Genomic DNA, 15,602 nt, shown 5'->3' with positions numbered 1-15,602 from the left:
GAAATAAAGTAGCAATTGTCCAGAAAGAGGCACTGGAGCTTTATTCCTTAAATCCTGCGTTAACCCCAGGATTTCTAGGTCTCATTTTCTCCTCCCTTGCTTTGCTCAAACTCTTTGGAAAAACACAGGACTGCCATCCTGCAAGGCCCCAGGACAAATGCTGGCCAAGCACTGCTGTCCTGAGCTGAGCCAACAGCTGGACAGGCTCTGACCCTCAATGCCAGGCTTAATGAGGCTGGTGTTAAACTGGGCTTAACGAGGCTGGGGTCAGATCCGGCTTCCCTGGGCGCTGCCCTGCGCTTCTCTCCGCACCTCCTTCATGTCATAGGCCCAGACCTGCTCCAGCCCCTGCCCCAGGGTGCTGCTGGGGGTCCAGGAGGGGAAGGGGAAGCGTCCAGCCACCACTCGGGCGTCATCGGGCAGTTCTGCCAGGAGCTTGGTGGCCAAGGGAGGTTTCTGGGGAGAGAGACACAGCCAGGGACAGGCAGCCTTAGGACACGGTCACACAGTGGCAGTGCCACCAGGGACCATGGGGCAGCTTCTGGGGCATCAACCAAAGCTAGTACTGGCCCTGTGTAAGGCTGGGACTTGGAGCAAGAGATGAGCAGCAGGACAGGAGGAAACAGCCTCAAGTTGCACCAGGGGAGGTTTAGGTTGGATATTGGGGAAATTTCTTCATGGGTAGGGTGGTCAGGCACTGGCACAGCTGCCCAGGGCAGTGCTGGAGTCACCAGCCCTGCAGGGGTTTAACAGACATGGACGTGGCACTTGGGGACAGGGGTCAGTGTGGCCTTGGCAGTGCTGGGGGAATGGTGGGACTCCATCTCAGAGGGGTTTTCCAACCTAAATGATTCCATGATTCTGTAAATCCAAATGCTGTGCAGCACCAAAGCACTCACCCACAGCGATGCCCACTCGGCCTTATTCCATCCCAGATCCCCTTTTTTCCCCAAGAAAATCCCCCTTGAGCTGGCCCAGAACCACTCGGGGTGTGAGGGACTGACTCACCACGCTGGGGGCCAGGAACACGATCACGTTGTGGCAGTCGGAAAGATTCACCTTAAACAGAAGGAAAAGGGGAATCACAGGAGCAACAGGCAGAGCAGGAACAGCTGTTTGAGTGTCCAAGCCTTGTGGGTGATCTTTGGAACCTTGGAGGGAGCAAAGATGCCCCAAAACGTGCGGGATGGGGAAGTGTGAGTGTGAAAAGTGGCACCTCTTGGAAAACACCTGCCTCCAGCACCATCCCAGAACTACATTCCCTGATGGATTCTCTCTGGTCAGGCTGCAAACACCTTCTGTCAGCCTGAGAAGCTCATCACTGCAGGTGACCCTGTCAGCAGCACCCAGACCTCTCCTCAGAGCTGCTCCAAGCAGCAGAACTGGCTGTCCCAGCTGGCGTTCCCCTGGAAAGAAGGATCATTTTCCACCTCCCAGGAGCAGCGTGGGATGGGGAAGGATCAAGCAGCCATCAGCAAATCCATCCTGGAGATGCAAACCGAGCTCTGGCCCTGCCCTGAGCGCATCCAGACCCTCAGGATGTTGTTACCTTCCACAGATCCTTCTTCACGAAGGAGACCTTCCCATGGTACCCAGCCTTCCAGGCACGGTAGTTGGCCAGACACAGCAGCCAGGGGTTGAGCTCATAGCCCAGGGCTGGCCTCAGCCCCTGCCTGTGAGCCTCGAGCACCTGGAGAGGGAGACAGGGAGGGCTGGAACTCAAACCATCTCAGTGCTGGGTCTGGGGGAGGATTTGAGTGGGCAGGGGCTGTTGCCCACCTGCACTCAACCCATCCTGCTGGCTCCCGGGCACGGTGACCTCGGTACTCAGCACCACTCAGAGCCCTCATTCTCACCTGCTCCCTGCATGTGATGTCTTTTAGGGCTGTCCAAGACCACTTATGACCATCTAGAGCCACCCTGGACCACCTAGGACTGCTTAGAACCACCTGAGGCTGTTTAGAGGGTCACCTAGGACTACCTAGGACCATTTAGGACAATCTAGGGCCATCTAGGGACACCTAGGACTATCTAGAGCCACCTAGAGCTGCCTAAGACCATCTAGGACCCTCTGGGACTACCTGGGATGGTCCTGGACCGTAGCCAGGAGGGCCACCCAGAAGCACAGCCAGAAGCCAGGCAGCAGCCGGGTGGGGGTCTCCCCTCCGCCCTCCCCGTGCGCGCTGCCCCCCTCGCTGCCCTTCGCCCACCCTGGACACCCCAAACCCCCCCAGGACCCAGCCCTTACGAGCCGTCCATCTCCGGATCCCAGATCCACGGTCTTCCCGGCGCGCCCCCGCAGCAGTGCCAGGGCGTTGGCCACTTGCCGGGGGCTGGAGGGCTGGTAGGGCACCTAGGGGGCACAGGGGGGTCGGGGTGGGTCAAGCTGCGGGGGTCGGGGATGGACGGCTCTGGGGTGGTGTCGGGGTACCTGCAGGCGCAGGGGGACGCGGCGGAAGCCGGGCATCAGCAGCACGGCCCAGGTGGCCCATGCGGCCGCCCCGCTGGCCACGGCCAGCGCCAGCAGCCCCCGGCCGCCCAGCGCGCCCCCGGGCCGTGCCCAGCCCGGCTCCCCCGGCTCGCCCGGCTCGCCCGGCTCCCAGCACGGCTCCATGGCCGCCGGAAGGGGAGGGGAGCCCGGCCGGGCGCCTTCCGCCGGGAGCGGGGCAGCGGGGGACGCGGCTGGAGAGGGCGGGGAGGGCACTGCTGCGGCACGGGGACACGGGGCCGGGGGGACGGGAAGGACACGGCTGAGGCCCGGGACGGACACGGCTCCGGGGGTCCGCGCTGCCCCCGCCCCCGGGGCTGCGTGTGCGGGGCGGCAGCGCCCGTGGGGGGCACGGGGCGGCACGGCCGTGCGGGGTTGTGTGCGGGTGTGCACGGCTGTGTGTGTGTGTGTGTGATCACAGCTCTGCGGGTGTGCACAGCTCTGTGTGTGTGTGTGCACAGCTCTGTGAGGGTGTGCACAGCTCTGTGTGTGTGTGAGCACAGCTCTGTGAGGGTGATTCCAGCTGTGTGTGTGTGTGATCCCAGCTGTCTGTGGGTGTGCACAGCTCTGTGAGGGTGTGCACAGCTCTGTGTGTGTGTGTGCACAGCTGTGTGTGTGTGTGAGCCCAGCTCTGTGTGTGCATCTGTGTGATCCCAGCTGTGTGTTTGTGTGTGTGTGTGATGCCAGCTCTGTGTGTGTGAGCACAGCTCTGTGCGGGTGTGCACACCTGTGTGTGTGTGTGTGTGCACACAGTTCTGTGTGTGTGTGCGTGCACAGCTCTGTGTGTGTGTGATCCCAGCTCTGTGTATCTGTGTGTGTGATCCCAGCTGTGTGTGTGCACAGCTCTGTGTGTGTGTGATCCCAGTGCTGTGTGTGTGTGTGCACAGCTCTGTGTGTGTGATCCCAGCTGTGTGTGTGTGTGTGCACAGCTCTGTGTGTGTGTGTGATCCCAGCTGTGTGTGTGTGTGTGATCCCAGCTGTGTGTGTGTGTGTGCACAGCTCTGTGTGTGTGTGATCCCAGCTGTGTGTGTGCGTGCACAGCTCTGTGTGTGTGTGATCCCAGCTGTGTGTGTGTGTGTGCACAGCTCTGTGTGTGTGTGTGATCCCAGCTGTGTGTGTGTGTGTGATCCCAGCTGTGTGTGTGTGTGTGCACAGCTCTGTGTGTGTGTGATCCCAGCTGTGTGTGTGCGTGCACAGCTCTGTGTGTGTGTGATCCCAGCTGTGTGTGTGTGTGCACAGCTCTGTGTGTGTGTGTGATCCCAGCTGTGTGTGTGTGTGTGCACAGCTCTGTGTGTATGTGATCCCAGCTGTGTGTGTGTGTGTGCACAGCTCTGTGTGTGTGTGTGATCCCAGCTGTGTGTGTGTGTGATCCCAGCTCTGTGTGTGTGTGTGATCCCAGCTGTGTGTGTGTGTGTGATCCCAGCTGTGTGTGTGTGCGTGCACAGCTCTGTGTGTGTGTGATCCCAGCTGTGTGTGTGTGCGTGCACAGCTCTGTGTGTGTGTGATCCCAGCTGTGTGTGTGTGTGTGCACAGCTCTGTGTGTGTGTGCACAGCTCTGTGTGTGTGCAGAGCTGTGGTTGCTCGGGCGCAGTTCTGCACAGCTGTGTAAACGCGGCCGTGTGAAGCTGTGAATCGTGGTGAATGGCCGTGCGCTGCTCCGTGTGTGTGTGTTTGTGCACGGCTGTTGTGAGCAGCGGTGTGCCGCTGTGTGCTGCGCACGATGAGCGTGGCTGTGTGCGCCTGGGAGTAGCTGTGTGTGCTGTGCACAGTGTGCCTGGAGGAGCACAGCTGGGGGAGGGTGTGAGTGACTGCAGCCGTGTGTGCTTGTGCGTGGCTCTGCGGTTGTGCGTGGTCGTGCGCGGTTGTGCGCGGCCTCGTGCGGCTGTGCGTGACTGAGCGTGGTGGTGTGCAGGTGTGACTAGTGGTTGTGCATGGTTGTGTGTGTCTGTGCGCTGCTACACACAGTTCTGTGTGCTTGTGCAGGGCTGTGCACGCTGTGGGAAGGGTTGTGACGGCTGCGTGTGGCCGTGCACGGCTGTGCACAGATGGACACGGCTGTGTGGAGCTGTGAGTGTTTGTGCGGTTGTTCAGGGCTGGGAGGGGCTGTGTGTGACTGCCCAGGTTTGTGCAGCTGTGAGAGTCTGTGCAGTAGTGCACAGTTATGTGTGTGCAAGCTGTGGCTGTGCACGGTTTTGTGCACCTGTGTGTGGCTGTGTGCAGGTGAGGAGGGCTGTGAACGGTTGTGTGCAGTCGTGCATGGTCCTGCATGGATTCGTGCATGTGTGGTCACTGCAGCTGTGCGCAGCCGTGTGTGGTTGTGCACGGCTGTGCCCTGTTTTGTGCAGCTGTGTGTGGCTGTGCTGGTGCATGGACAGGCAAAAGTGAAGCTGGGAATGGTTGTGCACAGTTTTGTGTCTGGTTGTGCACAGTTGTGTGTGTGGTTGTGCACGGTGGAGCGCAGTTGTGACCAGCTGTGCACAGCTGTGCGTGGGGCTGTGGGCTGTGCACACCCATGAGGTGCTGTTGGGGGCTGTGCAGACCCATGGGGGGCTGTTGGGGGCTGTTCACACCCGTGTGGGGCTGTGCACACTTGTGTGGGGCTGTTGGGGGCTGTTCACACTTGGGGGACTGTCGGGGCTGTCCACACCCATGTGGGGCTGTTGGGGGCTGTGCACACCCATGAGGTGCTGTTGGGGGGCTGTGCACACTTGTGTGGGGCTGTTGGGGGCTGTGCACACCTGTGGGGGGCTGTTCACACCCGTGTTGGGCCGTTGGGGCTGTTGGGGGCTGTTCACACCCATGTTGGGCCGTTGGGGGCTGTGCACACCCGTGTGGGGCTGTTGGGGGCTGTGCACACCTGTGGGGGCTCTGCACACCCGTGTGGGGCTGTTGGGGCTGTGCACACCCGTGTGGGGCTGTGGGGTCTGTGCTGCTTCAGCCTGGGGCTTTCCTGCTGTGAGGCAGCAGCGACTATGGGAACATTCCAGGCGCTGGGATGCGGGGGGGCAGCCAGGCCCCACAGCCCCTGCCCACCCCCAATTAGTGACCCCCCATGCCGCCCCAAACGCGGGAACAGCGCCCGTTCAGAAGGGCACAAAGGGCCGCAGCCACATGTCACCAGGGATGTCACTGCTGTCACCTCCCCCCGCGCTCCCCTCAGCCTGTGGGTCAGTATTTGTGGGGTTCCTGGGGGTCCCACTCCAGCACCATATCAGGGTGTCCCCTGAGAGCCTGGGGGGGCTGGTGGCACCCCATGTCCTTGCCAGAGGACCACCAGCCTCATCACATGCCTCGGTGTCCCTGGGGGCATTGCCAGCAGAGAAGAGAACCCCGCACCATCCTGGGAATGGCTTTGGGGTGCAGGGAGGCAGAATTGGGGAGTGGGATTCCCACCTCCTCAGTTCTGGGGCCAGCACAGCCCCCCTGGAGCCCCTGTTTGTGGAGGAGCCAGGAGTGGAGCTGCCGGAGGCAGCACGTGTCCCTGCTCCCACCTCACTTGGTTTGTGGGAACCGAGTGGGATGAGGATGCACACGCACCCACACGCACCCCCACGTGTTCTACCCCCAGACACTCACAGCTCAGGGCACTTCACAACCACCAGACCCCATTAATCACATTCCCAGGAGCAGCAGTGGGGCTCCAACGGGGAGGAGAAGCTGCCCCCAAAATACATCCCAGGGCTGTTCCCTCCCAGCCCCCCCAAAGGGCCCAGTGTGGCCAAATCAGGGGTCACGGGGATCACCCTGATTTTCCGGTTCCTGCTTTTTCTTGCTGGCAGGTGGAGCTGGTTAAAGCAGAAAATCCAGGGAAATCGGAGCTGGGGGAACAGGGGGGCCAGGGGGCTGCAGAGGAGGAGGACGGTCCGTGGGGATGAGCCGGTCCCTGGAGCAGCCCATGGGCCCCTGTGGTGCTGCAGAGCAAATTAATTACGGCAGCGATTCCCAGGCAGGGCTGAGCCCTCCTCGCTGGGCCCCTGGGATTTAGCAGGGGGGCGGCCGATCCCCTCCTGCCCCAGCCCCGGGGTGCCCGCAGCATCTCGGAGCGCCGGGACGAGCAGGTGGCCGTGCGAGGGGACCAGTTGCGATGTGTCACTGGAGCCAAAGAGCTTTTAATCCTCCTCTTTCCAGGGCAGCTTCCCCCGCCGGGGCCGCGGCGGCTGCAAAGCAGCCCTGACCGCCAGGAATTTGTCGCTATGTGCTGGGAAAGCCGCTTCCCACCAGCTGTCGGCAGCCGGACGCGCCGGGCGCAGGCGCGGGGGACGGGGGTGAGGGGCCGTGGGGGCCCCGCTGCGGGCCAGGGTCCGGCTCCAGCCCCCAGCATCCCTCCCCGCACCGGGATGATGCTGGCTTGGCTTTGTCCAGGTCAAAGGATGGGGGCTGGAAGCAGACCTGATGCCGGGGTTTGGGGTGCAGCTCCCCAAAGGGCGGCAGGGCTGGGGGGGAGTGTCCTCAGAGTCATGGAGTTTTCGCTTCTCCTCTTGCCAAGGGCTGTGGGGTAGAGCTTCCCCTGGCCCCAGAGTCCTCGTCCCGACCCTCTGGGGCATCGTGAACCCCAGGGGCTTCATCCTGAGCTTTTGGGGTGTCCCCAAACTCCAGCGGCATCATCCTGACTCTGTGGGGTATCCCTGAGCCCCAGGGTCTTTATCCTGAGCTAATGGGGCTTCCCCTGGTCCCAGGGGCATCATGCAACCCTCTAGGGCACCCTTAAACCCCGGGACCTCATCCTGACCCTATAGGGCATCTCTGAACCCCAGGGACATCGTCCTGACCCTACTGGGGATCCCCTGATCTCAGGGCCACCCCCCTGCCCCATGCCAGCTCCTGGGCTCTGGGGTGCCACAGGCAGGGTGGGAAGGCGGCCCGGGGGTCCCTGGGGGTCCCCACTCGGTGCTGGGGGCCACAGGGAGGGCTGAGCGGGCCCGGCCGCCTTTGTGCCTCCTCTTTGTGCCCCGCGATTCACACGTTCGGGCTTTTATCCGGCAGCCGGGAAGGAGGAGGGCGAAGGGAGCAGGAGAGGGGGGAGAAGGGCTGGAGGGGGGAAATGGCGGGAAACGGCGACTCCCTTTGTGTGACAGGGATGGGGACAGGGACCGGGGACACCCGGCAGTGCCACCACTCTGTGTTTTGGCATCCCAGTGTGGACGCCCACCCACAGCGGGACCGAAGGGCTCCACAGTCCCCAGAAGGTTCCCCGATCTGGGATGTGTAAATGCCTGGGCCCACAATAGGGCCGATCCCATGGAATGAGGAGCCCCAGGCAGCTCCCTGGGCACATCTGCACCGAGGGAGCTGTTTTGGGGCGCTGCTCTCCGAGGCTTCCCCAAACCCCACCTCGTGTGGGGCAGGGTGATGAGTGGGGGGGCTTTTGGAGCAGGTCTGGCTGGACGATGCCCATGGATGCTGCAGGAGGCTGTGCCCCGTGGGCACCATGGTACCACAGGCAGGGCCACCCTTCCCTGTGCTCACAGGGTGCTGCCACAGCCCCTCACCATGGTCACTCCTCTCCAAGCCCCTCCTGGCCTCCCAGCTCCCCCCTGTGTCCCCCACCCCGCTCCCCTCACTGTGCTGCCTCACACCACATTTTCTATCCTCCTGTGGAGGAAATATTCCCTGGGATGGAGTTTGTCTCATTGTGTTTTCACCGTTCACGGCCTTGCTCTGTGCCAAGAGGCTGGGCAGGACTTTGGCTTGGCCAGGGCTGGGCTCTGATTTCGGGGAAATGCTCGGGTGACCAGTCCTGGAGCAACAGAGATCCCAGAGCTGTGGGGTTCCATCTGCTTCCCTTGAGCCACAGGGAAGGGCTGTTATCCCCGTCTCAGAGCAGGGAAACTGAGGCACAGGCTACCTGGTTATCCCGTGGGATGATCCCTTAGGGAAGCATCAGCGCCCTGGCCGGGGCCCAGCGCAGGGGGAGGCGACAGCCGGGGGAAGCGAGGGCGGGTGGCCCAACCTGACACGGGGCAGAGGGCACCAAAAACAGCCCAAAAACCTCTGTGGCAGAGCACGAGCAGAGAACAGCCCTTTCCGCCGCAGCACAACGAGCTGCTTCGGCCAAATAAGCAGATTGGCAGAAAAACAAGAGATTTTGCTGCTGGATAGAAAAGCACCGGATGCTCCGTGCGTTAAAGGCCGTCCTTTAGCCGAGAGGAATGTGCCGGATTGCGGCGGGGTCGGAGCAGCCGTGATTTACCCCCGTGCATACAGAGGATGCCGTGGGCAGCACAATTCCCTTTGCACCTCATTTATTGCTTTTCCAGCCTCGTTTTTTCCTCCTCCGCTGGATTTCCCACTCCTTCCCCCTTCCCCCTGCCTTGCTTGGCTCCTGCTCGCTGCCAAAATCCAGGGGGATGCTGGCATCCTCCAGCACCCAGCATGGAGCATCAGCCTCCCCAGGACCAGATCTTGCCCTCAGAGCCCAGCCCGGCCCCAAAATGGGACAGTAAAAAGGATAAAATCAAAATATCTAAGTATAAAATCGGCAGTAAAGCATAAAGTAAGCTACAAACGCTTCTCAAGGGAAAACATGTGTTGTGTATCAAACCCACCAGGATCTTATCACAGCCAGATCATTCTATATACACACACATACAGATATTTATATTTAATTAAGCTCCAAAGCCCACAGCATTCCTTGGAAACTTCTTTTTTTTGGCAAGGAAAAGCACATTGTGGTCAGCAGAGGCACCGAATGCTCGGCAGTTCGTCCTGGCTGGTGATATTTGAAAAGGTGTTCTTGAAACAAAACTGAAAAGGTGTTAAGTACAAGCAGACGTGTGGCAGGAGCTTGGCTTGGGTGGTTTGGGGGGCTCGAGGGGTTTGGGGGGGCTCAGGGGCTGGGATTTCCTGTGCTGAGCACCTGTGGCATCACTGGTGAGGAGGAAAGGTCCCTGGTTGGGGGTCCTGTGCCCCATCCCCAGCTGGGGGTCCCATGTCCCATCCCTGTCCAGGGGTCTTGTCCCCCTCACCACCCTGAGGGATGCCAGCACAGCAAGAGAAGGAGCCAGAGGCAAGAGGCTGGGATTCCCACATCCCATCCCTGTCTGGGGGGCTCCTGTGCCCCATTCCCAGTGGAGATTCCCACATCCCATCCCTGTCTGGGGGGCTCCTGTGCCCCATTCCCAGCGGAGATTCCTACATCCCATCCCTGGCTGGGGATCCCATGTCCCTTCCATGACTGAGAGTCCTGTTCCCCATCCCCATCCGGGATTCCCATGTCCCATCCCTGTCCAGAGGCCCCGTTCCCTCACCATTCCCAGGGAAGCAGCACTGCCGGAGGAGCTGGAGCCAGTGGTGGGGGCTGGAGGGGGCAGCGGCGGGGTGGGAGCGGGCAGGGTCGGGATGCTGGCGCGGCACAATCCGGCACAATGAGGCCTTGTGGCCGGTGGCTCTGACAAGAATCAGTCCTGACAGCAGCTCCACCAGCGGGGTCACCCACCCGGCACGGGGCCACCCGCCCCCGGCCCCCACACCCAGGCATACCCAGGGAGAGGGACCCCAAAGCGACCCGTCCTGGGGATCACCAGGATGTAGGATGTGTAAACAGCAATAAATCTCTGCATACAGAGAGATATGCAAGTATCAGGGCTGTTTGCAGCCCCATGGGAGGCAGGGTCACAGCTGGAGCTGGCACAGGGGGAAGCAGGTGGCACACACCACAGTGCCTGTCGGTGAATGTCCCGCTCGGCGCGGTAAAAACAGGAGCCACACGCTACAAATACAGCTTAGTTTATAAAAAAGAAGTCACAAATTTGGTATCATTATAACTTTAGTGCACATACGATGCCCCCCCACCCCCACGGTCAAAAGTTCCCCGCGGCTGGCACGGCGTGCCCCGCTCACCCGAGGGCTGGCGGGGACGGGTGGCACGGTGACCGCTCCCTGCTCCCATGGCACCTTCCTGCGTCGGCGCTTTGGTCCTGCCCTGACTGTGCCAAGGACACCTCTGCTCCCCGCACCAGCCTTCCTCCCACCTCGCCATTCCCCTCTGTCCCTTCAGCCTCCTCTTCCTTGGCATCCGCCCCACAGCTCCTGCCCATGCCAGGGCCAGGCTCACCGCTGCCTGCTCCCCCTTCCACCCCCAACCTTACAGATCCATCTCCTGGCCCTTCCACTCCCTTCTATGCCCACCGTGTCCCTGGACCGGCCACCACGGCCACCCTCCCCCGAGCCCTGCCGAGGTCCGGGGGTCCGGCTACCCTCCTGGTGCCAGACCCACCATGCCCCACAGCATCCCCTGAGCATGCAGCCCCCCGGTCCCCTGGGAGCCCCAACCCCGCGCCGCTGCACCCCTCACCCAGGCAGCTCCCTGGGCACCCTGGACAAGCACGCCCCAGGAAAATCCCTTCCCTTCCAGCAGGATTTTCCCAGAGCCCCCCAGCCCGCCGGCAGGTGCTGCCGCAGCCCGGCTACGTGGCAAGGCCCAACGTGCCCCGCTCCCTCCAGGCACCGTCCCCGTGTCCCCCGGGGATGCTCTCAGTGACGGCAGCACTGCAGTCCCCCAGCACCCGCGGGGCCGGGCTGCGCTCCCGGAGCCGCTCAGTCCACAGGGAACTCGCAGGGGTTCTGGCGCGTGCGCTGGGCCCCCTCGTAGATGCGCTGGAAGTCCCGGTACCGGGGCGCGCAGCTCAGCCAGGCCTCCCCGAAATGCAGCCACCCCGTGAACAGGAAAGTGCCAGGGCCCGGCTTGACCCCGCAGCGCAGCGGGGTGCGGATGCTGCCCACCGGCCGCCCCGCCCGCCCGCCCGCCTGGAAGAGTGGGAATTTCTGGCGGTGGATGCGCGTGGCGCTCACCCCGATGATGGATTCCTGCAGCTCTGCGTCGTTGGAGACGCTCCGGATGCTGCCGCGGATCACTGCGGAGGGAAGGCAGGGAGGGGTGTCAGCATGGCTCTGTCCCTAGCCCCATTCCCATCCACATCCCTGTTCTTGTCCCCATCCCTGTCTCCATCCCCATTTCCATCATTGTCCCCATCCCCATTCCCATCACCATTCCCACCTTCATCTCCATTTCCAGCCCCATCCCCATTCCCATCCCCATCCTGATTCCCATTCCCATCCCAGTCCCTGTCCCCATCTGCATTCTCATCCCCATCCTTATCCCCATCTCTATTCTTGTCTCATTCCCACTCCCCTTCCTGTTCCCATCCCCATCTCCATCCCAATCCCCATCTTCATCTCCATCTCCATCTCCATTCCCATCCCGATCTCTAACCCTGTTCCAATGCCCATCCCCATCCCCATTCCTATCCTTATCCCCGTTTCCATTCTTGTCTCATTCCCACTCCCATTCCTGTTTCCATCCCCATCCCCATCATGTCCATCTCCATCCCCATCATGTCCATCTCCATTCCCACTCCCATCCCCATCCCCATTCCCATTCCCATTCCCTTTCCCATCCCCATCCCCATCCCCATTCCCATCCCCATCCCCACTCCCATTCCCACTTCCATTCCCATTCCCATCCCATCCCATCCCATCCCAATCCCCATTCCCATTCCCATCCCCATTCCCATGCCCATCCCCATTGCCACTCCCATTCCCATCCCATCCCATCCCATCCCATCCCAATCCCCATTCCCACTCCCATCCCCATTCCCATGCCCATCCCCATTGCCATTCCCACTCCCATCCCCATCCCCATCCCCATCCCCATCCCCATCCCATAGCAGCGCTCTGTACAGCCCAGCCCAGCCCAGCCCAGCCTGGACAGGTGTCCCAGTGCCCATCCCCCCCTCTCCGAGCCCCAGGGGCTGCACTCACCAAAGTCACTAGTGCAAATGGCCATCAGGATCTCGGTGTCATTGCACGGCCGGCACGCGCCTGCGAGGCCAAGCACATCTTGTCACCACCCAGGGGGACAACACCCCGATCCAGCCCCTCCTCACCCCTTCCGGCACGGGAAGGGGAAACTGAGGCAGGGCGAGGCGCTCACCTTCCGCGCTGAGGCTGGCGGCGGGCAGCGCCGGGCGGGCCAGCCAGTCCCCCCGCAGCTCGTAGCGGAAGGCGGCGATGCGGCGGCTGATGTCGGGGTGCGGGGTGGCCTGCAGGAACAGAGCCACCTTCTCCTGGGGCAGCCAGCTGAAGCAGCGGGCGCGGGGCCGGGGGGCTTCCGGCAGCAGCAGCTCCAGCACCCCCTCCCTCTCCAGGTAGAGCTGAGCCCCCCGGAAGGTCCCGGTGGGTTTGATGCAGGCGGTGACGTGCGGGGGGCTCCCGCCCTTGACGGCGGCGCTGGTGGGGGGCAGGCGGGGGGCCAGGCGGAGGCGAAGGGCCCCCGTGGGGTACAGCCATTCCAGCGAGCCCTCGGCACAGTGCAGGGACAGCTGCTCCACGCTGCCAGCTTCCTGTGACAGCCCGCTGTGGGGCACGGCACCGTGTCAGCCGGGACCCCCCAGGTGACAGGGACCCCCCCAGCCCACGTGTCCCCCAGCACGGCAGCACCCTGCACTCCCAAGCAGCCCCTCCACAGAAGTGTGTGGGATGGCCACAGGCAGGAACAGCACCAAACCCTCAATGACTTGGGCTTGGGATTCAACCACATCATTTCGGGGTGCTTGTGTCCCCCAGCACCTTTTGGGAGGGGCTGAGGAGGGGGCACAGCAGCACAGCCCCCTTCACATCCAGTGTGGGCTCCCAAACCATCCCCAGAGTGCCCACAACTCTGGGGTCACCCGTTCCCACTTTGGGGATCCCCAGTGGATGCTGGGGTCCCACTCTCGCGCGGGATGCCTGGAGCCCCTCCTCTCCCGCGGCGTTGTGGGGGGTGGCGGGGGACAAGCTGGGACGCCAGCCTGGGGGGAGCGGGGACAGTCGGGGGGCTGGTTTGTCCCTGACAGGATGCTGGGGGCTTCGTGGTCCCCATGTCCCCCCACGCGGGGCAGCCCCTCCTGGCGGGCCCCGGCTCTTTGTTCGGACTCCGGCGCCTTCGGGCGATGCTTCGGGCCCTGCCGGGGGCTGGGGGTCCCGCTGGCCACGGGGATGGGTTTCACGGGTGGGGGGGCTCAGGGAAGGGGTCCCGGAGAGGCGGGGAGCCCCACGGGGAGACCAGCATCCCTCAAAGCGGGGGGGAGCCGCACCCAGGAGTGAGGAAACTGAGGCAGGCGCCGGTTCCCAGCGTCCCACCCGTGACCCTCCCCACGGATGAGGGAGGGGGGTCAGCCCTGAGGATGAATGGGGGGGGAGGGGAGAGAGCAGACTCCCCCTCCCCCCCCGAACCTGCCTGGGCAGCGGGAGCTCCCCGGGGCGCTGCGATCCGGGGACCCGCGTGTGCCACCCCCGCCCCGCCCGGCGCGCTGCCCCCGGGGCCGCTGTTACCGCTGCCGCTGTTACCGCTGCCGGTGTTGTTCCCGGTGCCGCTGTTCCCGGTGCCTACCTGCCCCTCCAGCTGCACTGGTCCGCCGCGCCGCCGCCGATGGCCGCCCCCAGCCCGGCCAGGCACAGCGCCCGCAGCGCCCACATGGCCGCGCCCGCGGCGGCCCCGGGCGGCCCGGCCCGGCCCGGCCCTGCCCGCACCGCTGCCCGCACCGGGGCCGGGGCGCCGGGGACGGGGAAACGCGGCCGCCACCCCGCGTCGCGCCCCGAACTTTCCGCCAATGGCGGCGGCGGGGCGGGCACGGGACCCGCCCCCAAGACCCCCTCCCCACCGCCGGAGGCACCGGCACCCGCGGCAGCGGCATCCCCGGAGCCCCCCGGGGCTTCTCCGCACCCGCCGGCACGGGGGGACACCGGGAGGGGACGTGGCCGAGCCAGGGGACAGGAGCCGGCGCAGGGCTGGGGTACCCCAGGTTACAGATCCGTCCCCCCGCGGGTGCACCCTGAGTTCTGTGCGGCCACGGCCGGGCACAGCCGCGGCTACAGCACCCCGGGCTGGGAACACCCCAACTGTGCACACCCCAGGCTATAGACACCCCGACTGTCCACACCCAAACTGTGCACACCCCAGGCTATAGACACCCCAACTGTGCACACCCCAACTGTGCACACCCCAGGCTATAGACACCCCGACTGTGCACACCCAAACTGTGCGCACCCCGACTGTGCGCACCCCGACTGCGTACACCCCGACTGTGCACACCCCAGGCTATAGACACCCCAACTGTGCACACCCCAGGCTATAGACACCCCGACTGTGCGCACCCCGACTGCGCACACCCCGACTGTGCACACCCCAGGTTATAGACGCTCCAGGCCAGGTACAGCCCAACTTTGCACAACCCCAGGCTACAGGCATAGGCCAGGCTATGAACACCCCAGACTGCACCTCTCTGGTTTATGCACCCCCCAGAACTGTGCACCCCAAGACCTGCACACACCCCAGGCCAGGTACACCCCAGGATATGCACACCCACGGTCATGCACCCTGAGTTCTGTGCGGCCACGGCCGGGCACAGCCGCGGCTACAGGCACCCCAGGCTGGGTACACCCCAATCTATGCCCTGATGTACGTATACCCCCTCCCCAGAACCGTGTACCCCAAGAGTTACACACACCCCAGCCCTGAGTTACACACACCACGGGTCACCTGCACCCCGAGTTCTGCACCCCAGGCTCTCTACACCCCAATCTGTGTGCACCCCAACCCACACACCCCCCAGCTCTATACACCCCAACCTATGCACACCCCTGGTTTACACCCCCCAGAAACGTATATCCCAAAAGTTACACCCTCCTCCAACCTCCCCAAACGCTCCCCCCACCACCAGCAGCAGCATCTCCCTCCTCACGGAGACACTTTTCCAACCAGAGGGAGCCCAGGCACGTGGCACCGGGCCTGACACGGGGGTCAGGCACATCCGAACCCCCAATTCCCCCCTTCCAAACCTCGGGATTTCTTCCCACCCCCTCCCTTCCAGCCGCTATTGTGCCACCACTACAGACCCCACCATTAATTAAGTTTCCATCCAGTGACAGCCCGCCAAAATGTTTGAAATAAACACGGAACAATTGGGATGGGATGATACAGGCCGGGAACAAAGTCCCCGGCCAGAGGGTGGAGCGGAATGGAAATGAGGGATTGTAAATTGGGATGGTGGGAAGAAAGAGGGGAAGGGGGGAAGGGGAGGGGGGGAGGCAGGCGGGGAGACGAGGATTCACAGCCCTCCGGCCATGAAATGATGCT

The 15,602-nt window shown here is 63.2% G+C and overlaps 2 protein-coding genes across 2 annotated transcripts; both read right to left on the bottom strand.

Annotated features, from left to right (window-relative positions):
* Window positions 1-23: 23 nt before the first annotated feature.
* Window positions 24-2,614, bottom strand: ANTKMT (adenine nucleotide translocase lysine methyltransferase; the record flags this gene model as incomplete). Its single annotated transcript, XM_082292160.1, has 5 exons — window positions 24-456; window positions 1,009-1,059; window positions 1,550-1,690; window positions 2,249-2,353; window positions 2,432-2,614. The coding sequence occupies 5 exons, from the start codon at window positions 2,612-2,614 to the stop codon at window positions 268-270; spliced, it is 669 nt and encodes a 222-aa protein (XP_082148286.1). The 3' UTR covers window positions 24-267.
* Window positions 2,615-11,023: 8,409 nt separating this feature from the next.
* METRN (meteorin, glial cell differentiation regulator) lies at window positions 11,024-13,942 on the bottom strand (the record flags this gene model as incomplete). The annotated part of the gene is made up of 4 exons (XM_082292228.1): window positions 11,024-11,340; window positions 12,248-12,307; window positions 12,420-12,841; window positions 13,857-13,942. The coding sequence occupies 4 exons, from the start codon at window positions 13,940-13,942 to the stop codon at window positions 11,024-11,026; spliced, it is 885 nt and encodes a 294-aa protein (XP_082148354.1).
* Between the last annotated feature and the right edge of the window lie 1,660 nt (window positions 13,943-15,602).

The sequence above is a fragment of the Coloeus monedula genome (genome assembly GCF_965178545.1).
Source record: "Coloeus monedula genome assembly, chromosome: 16".
In the NCBI taxonomy this organism is placed as follows: Eukaryota; Metazoa; Chordata; class Aves; order Passeriformes; family Corvidae; genus Coloeus; species Coloeus monedula.
This window is presented reverse-complemented; position numbering and strand designations above follow the sequence as displayed.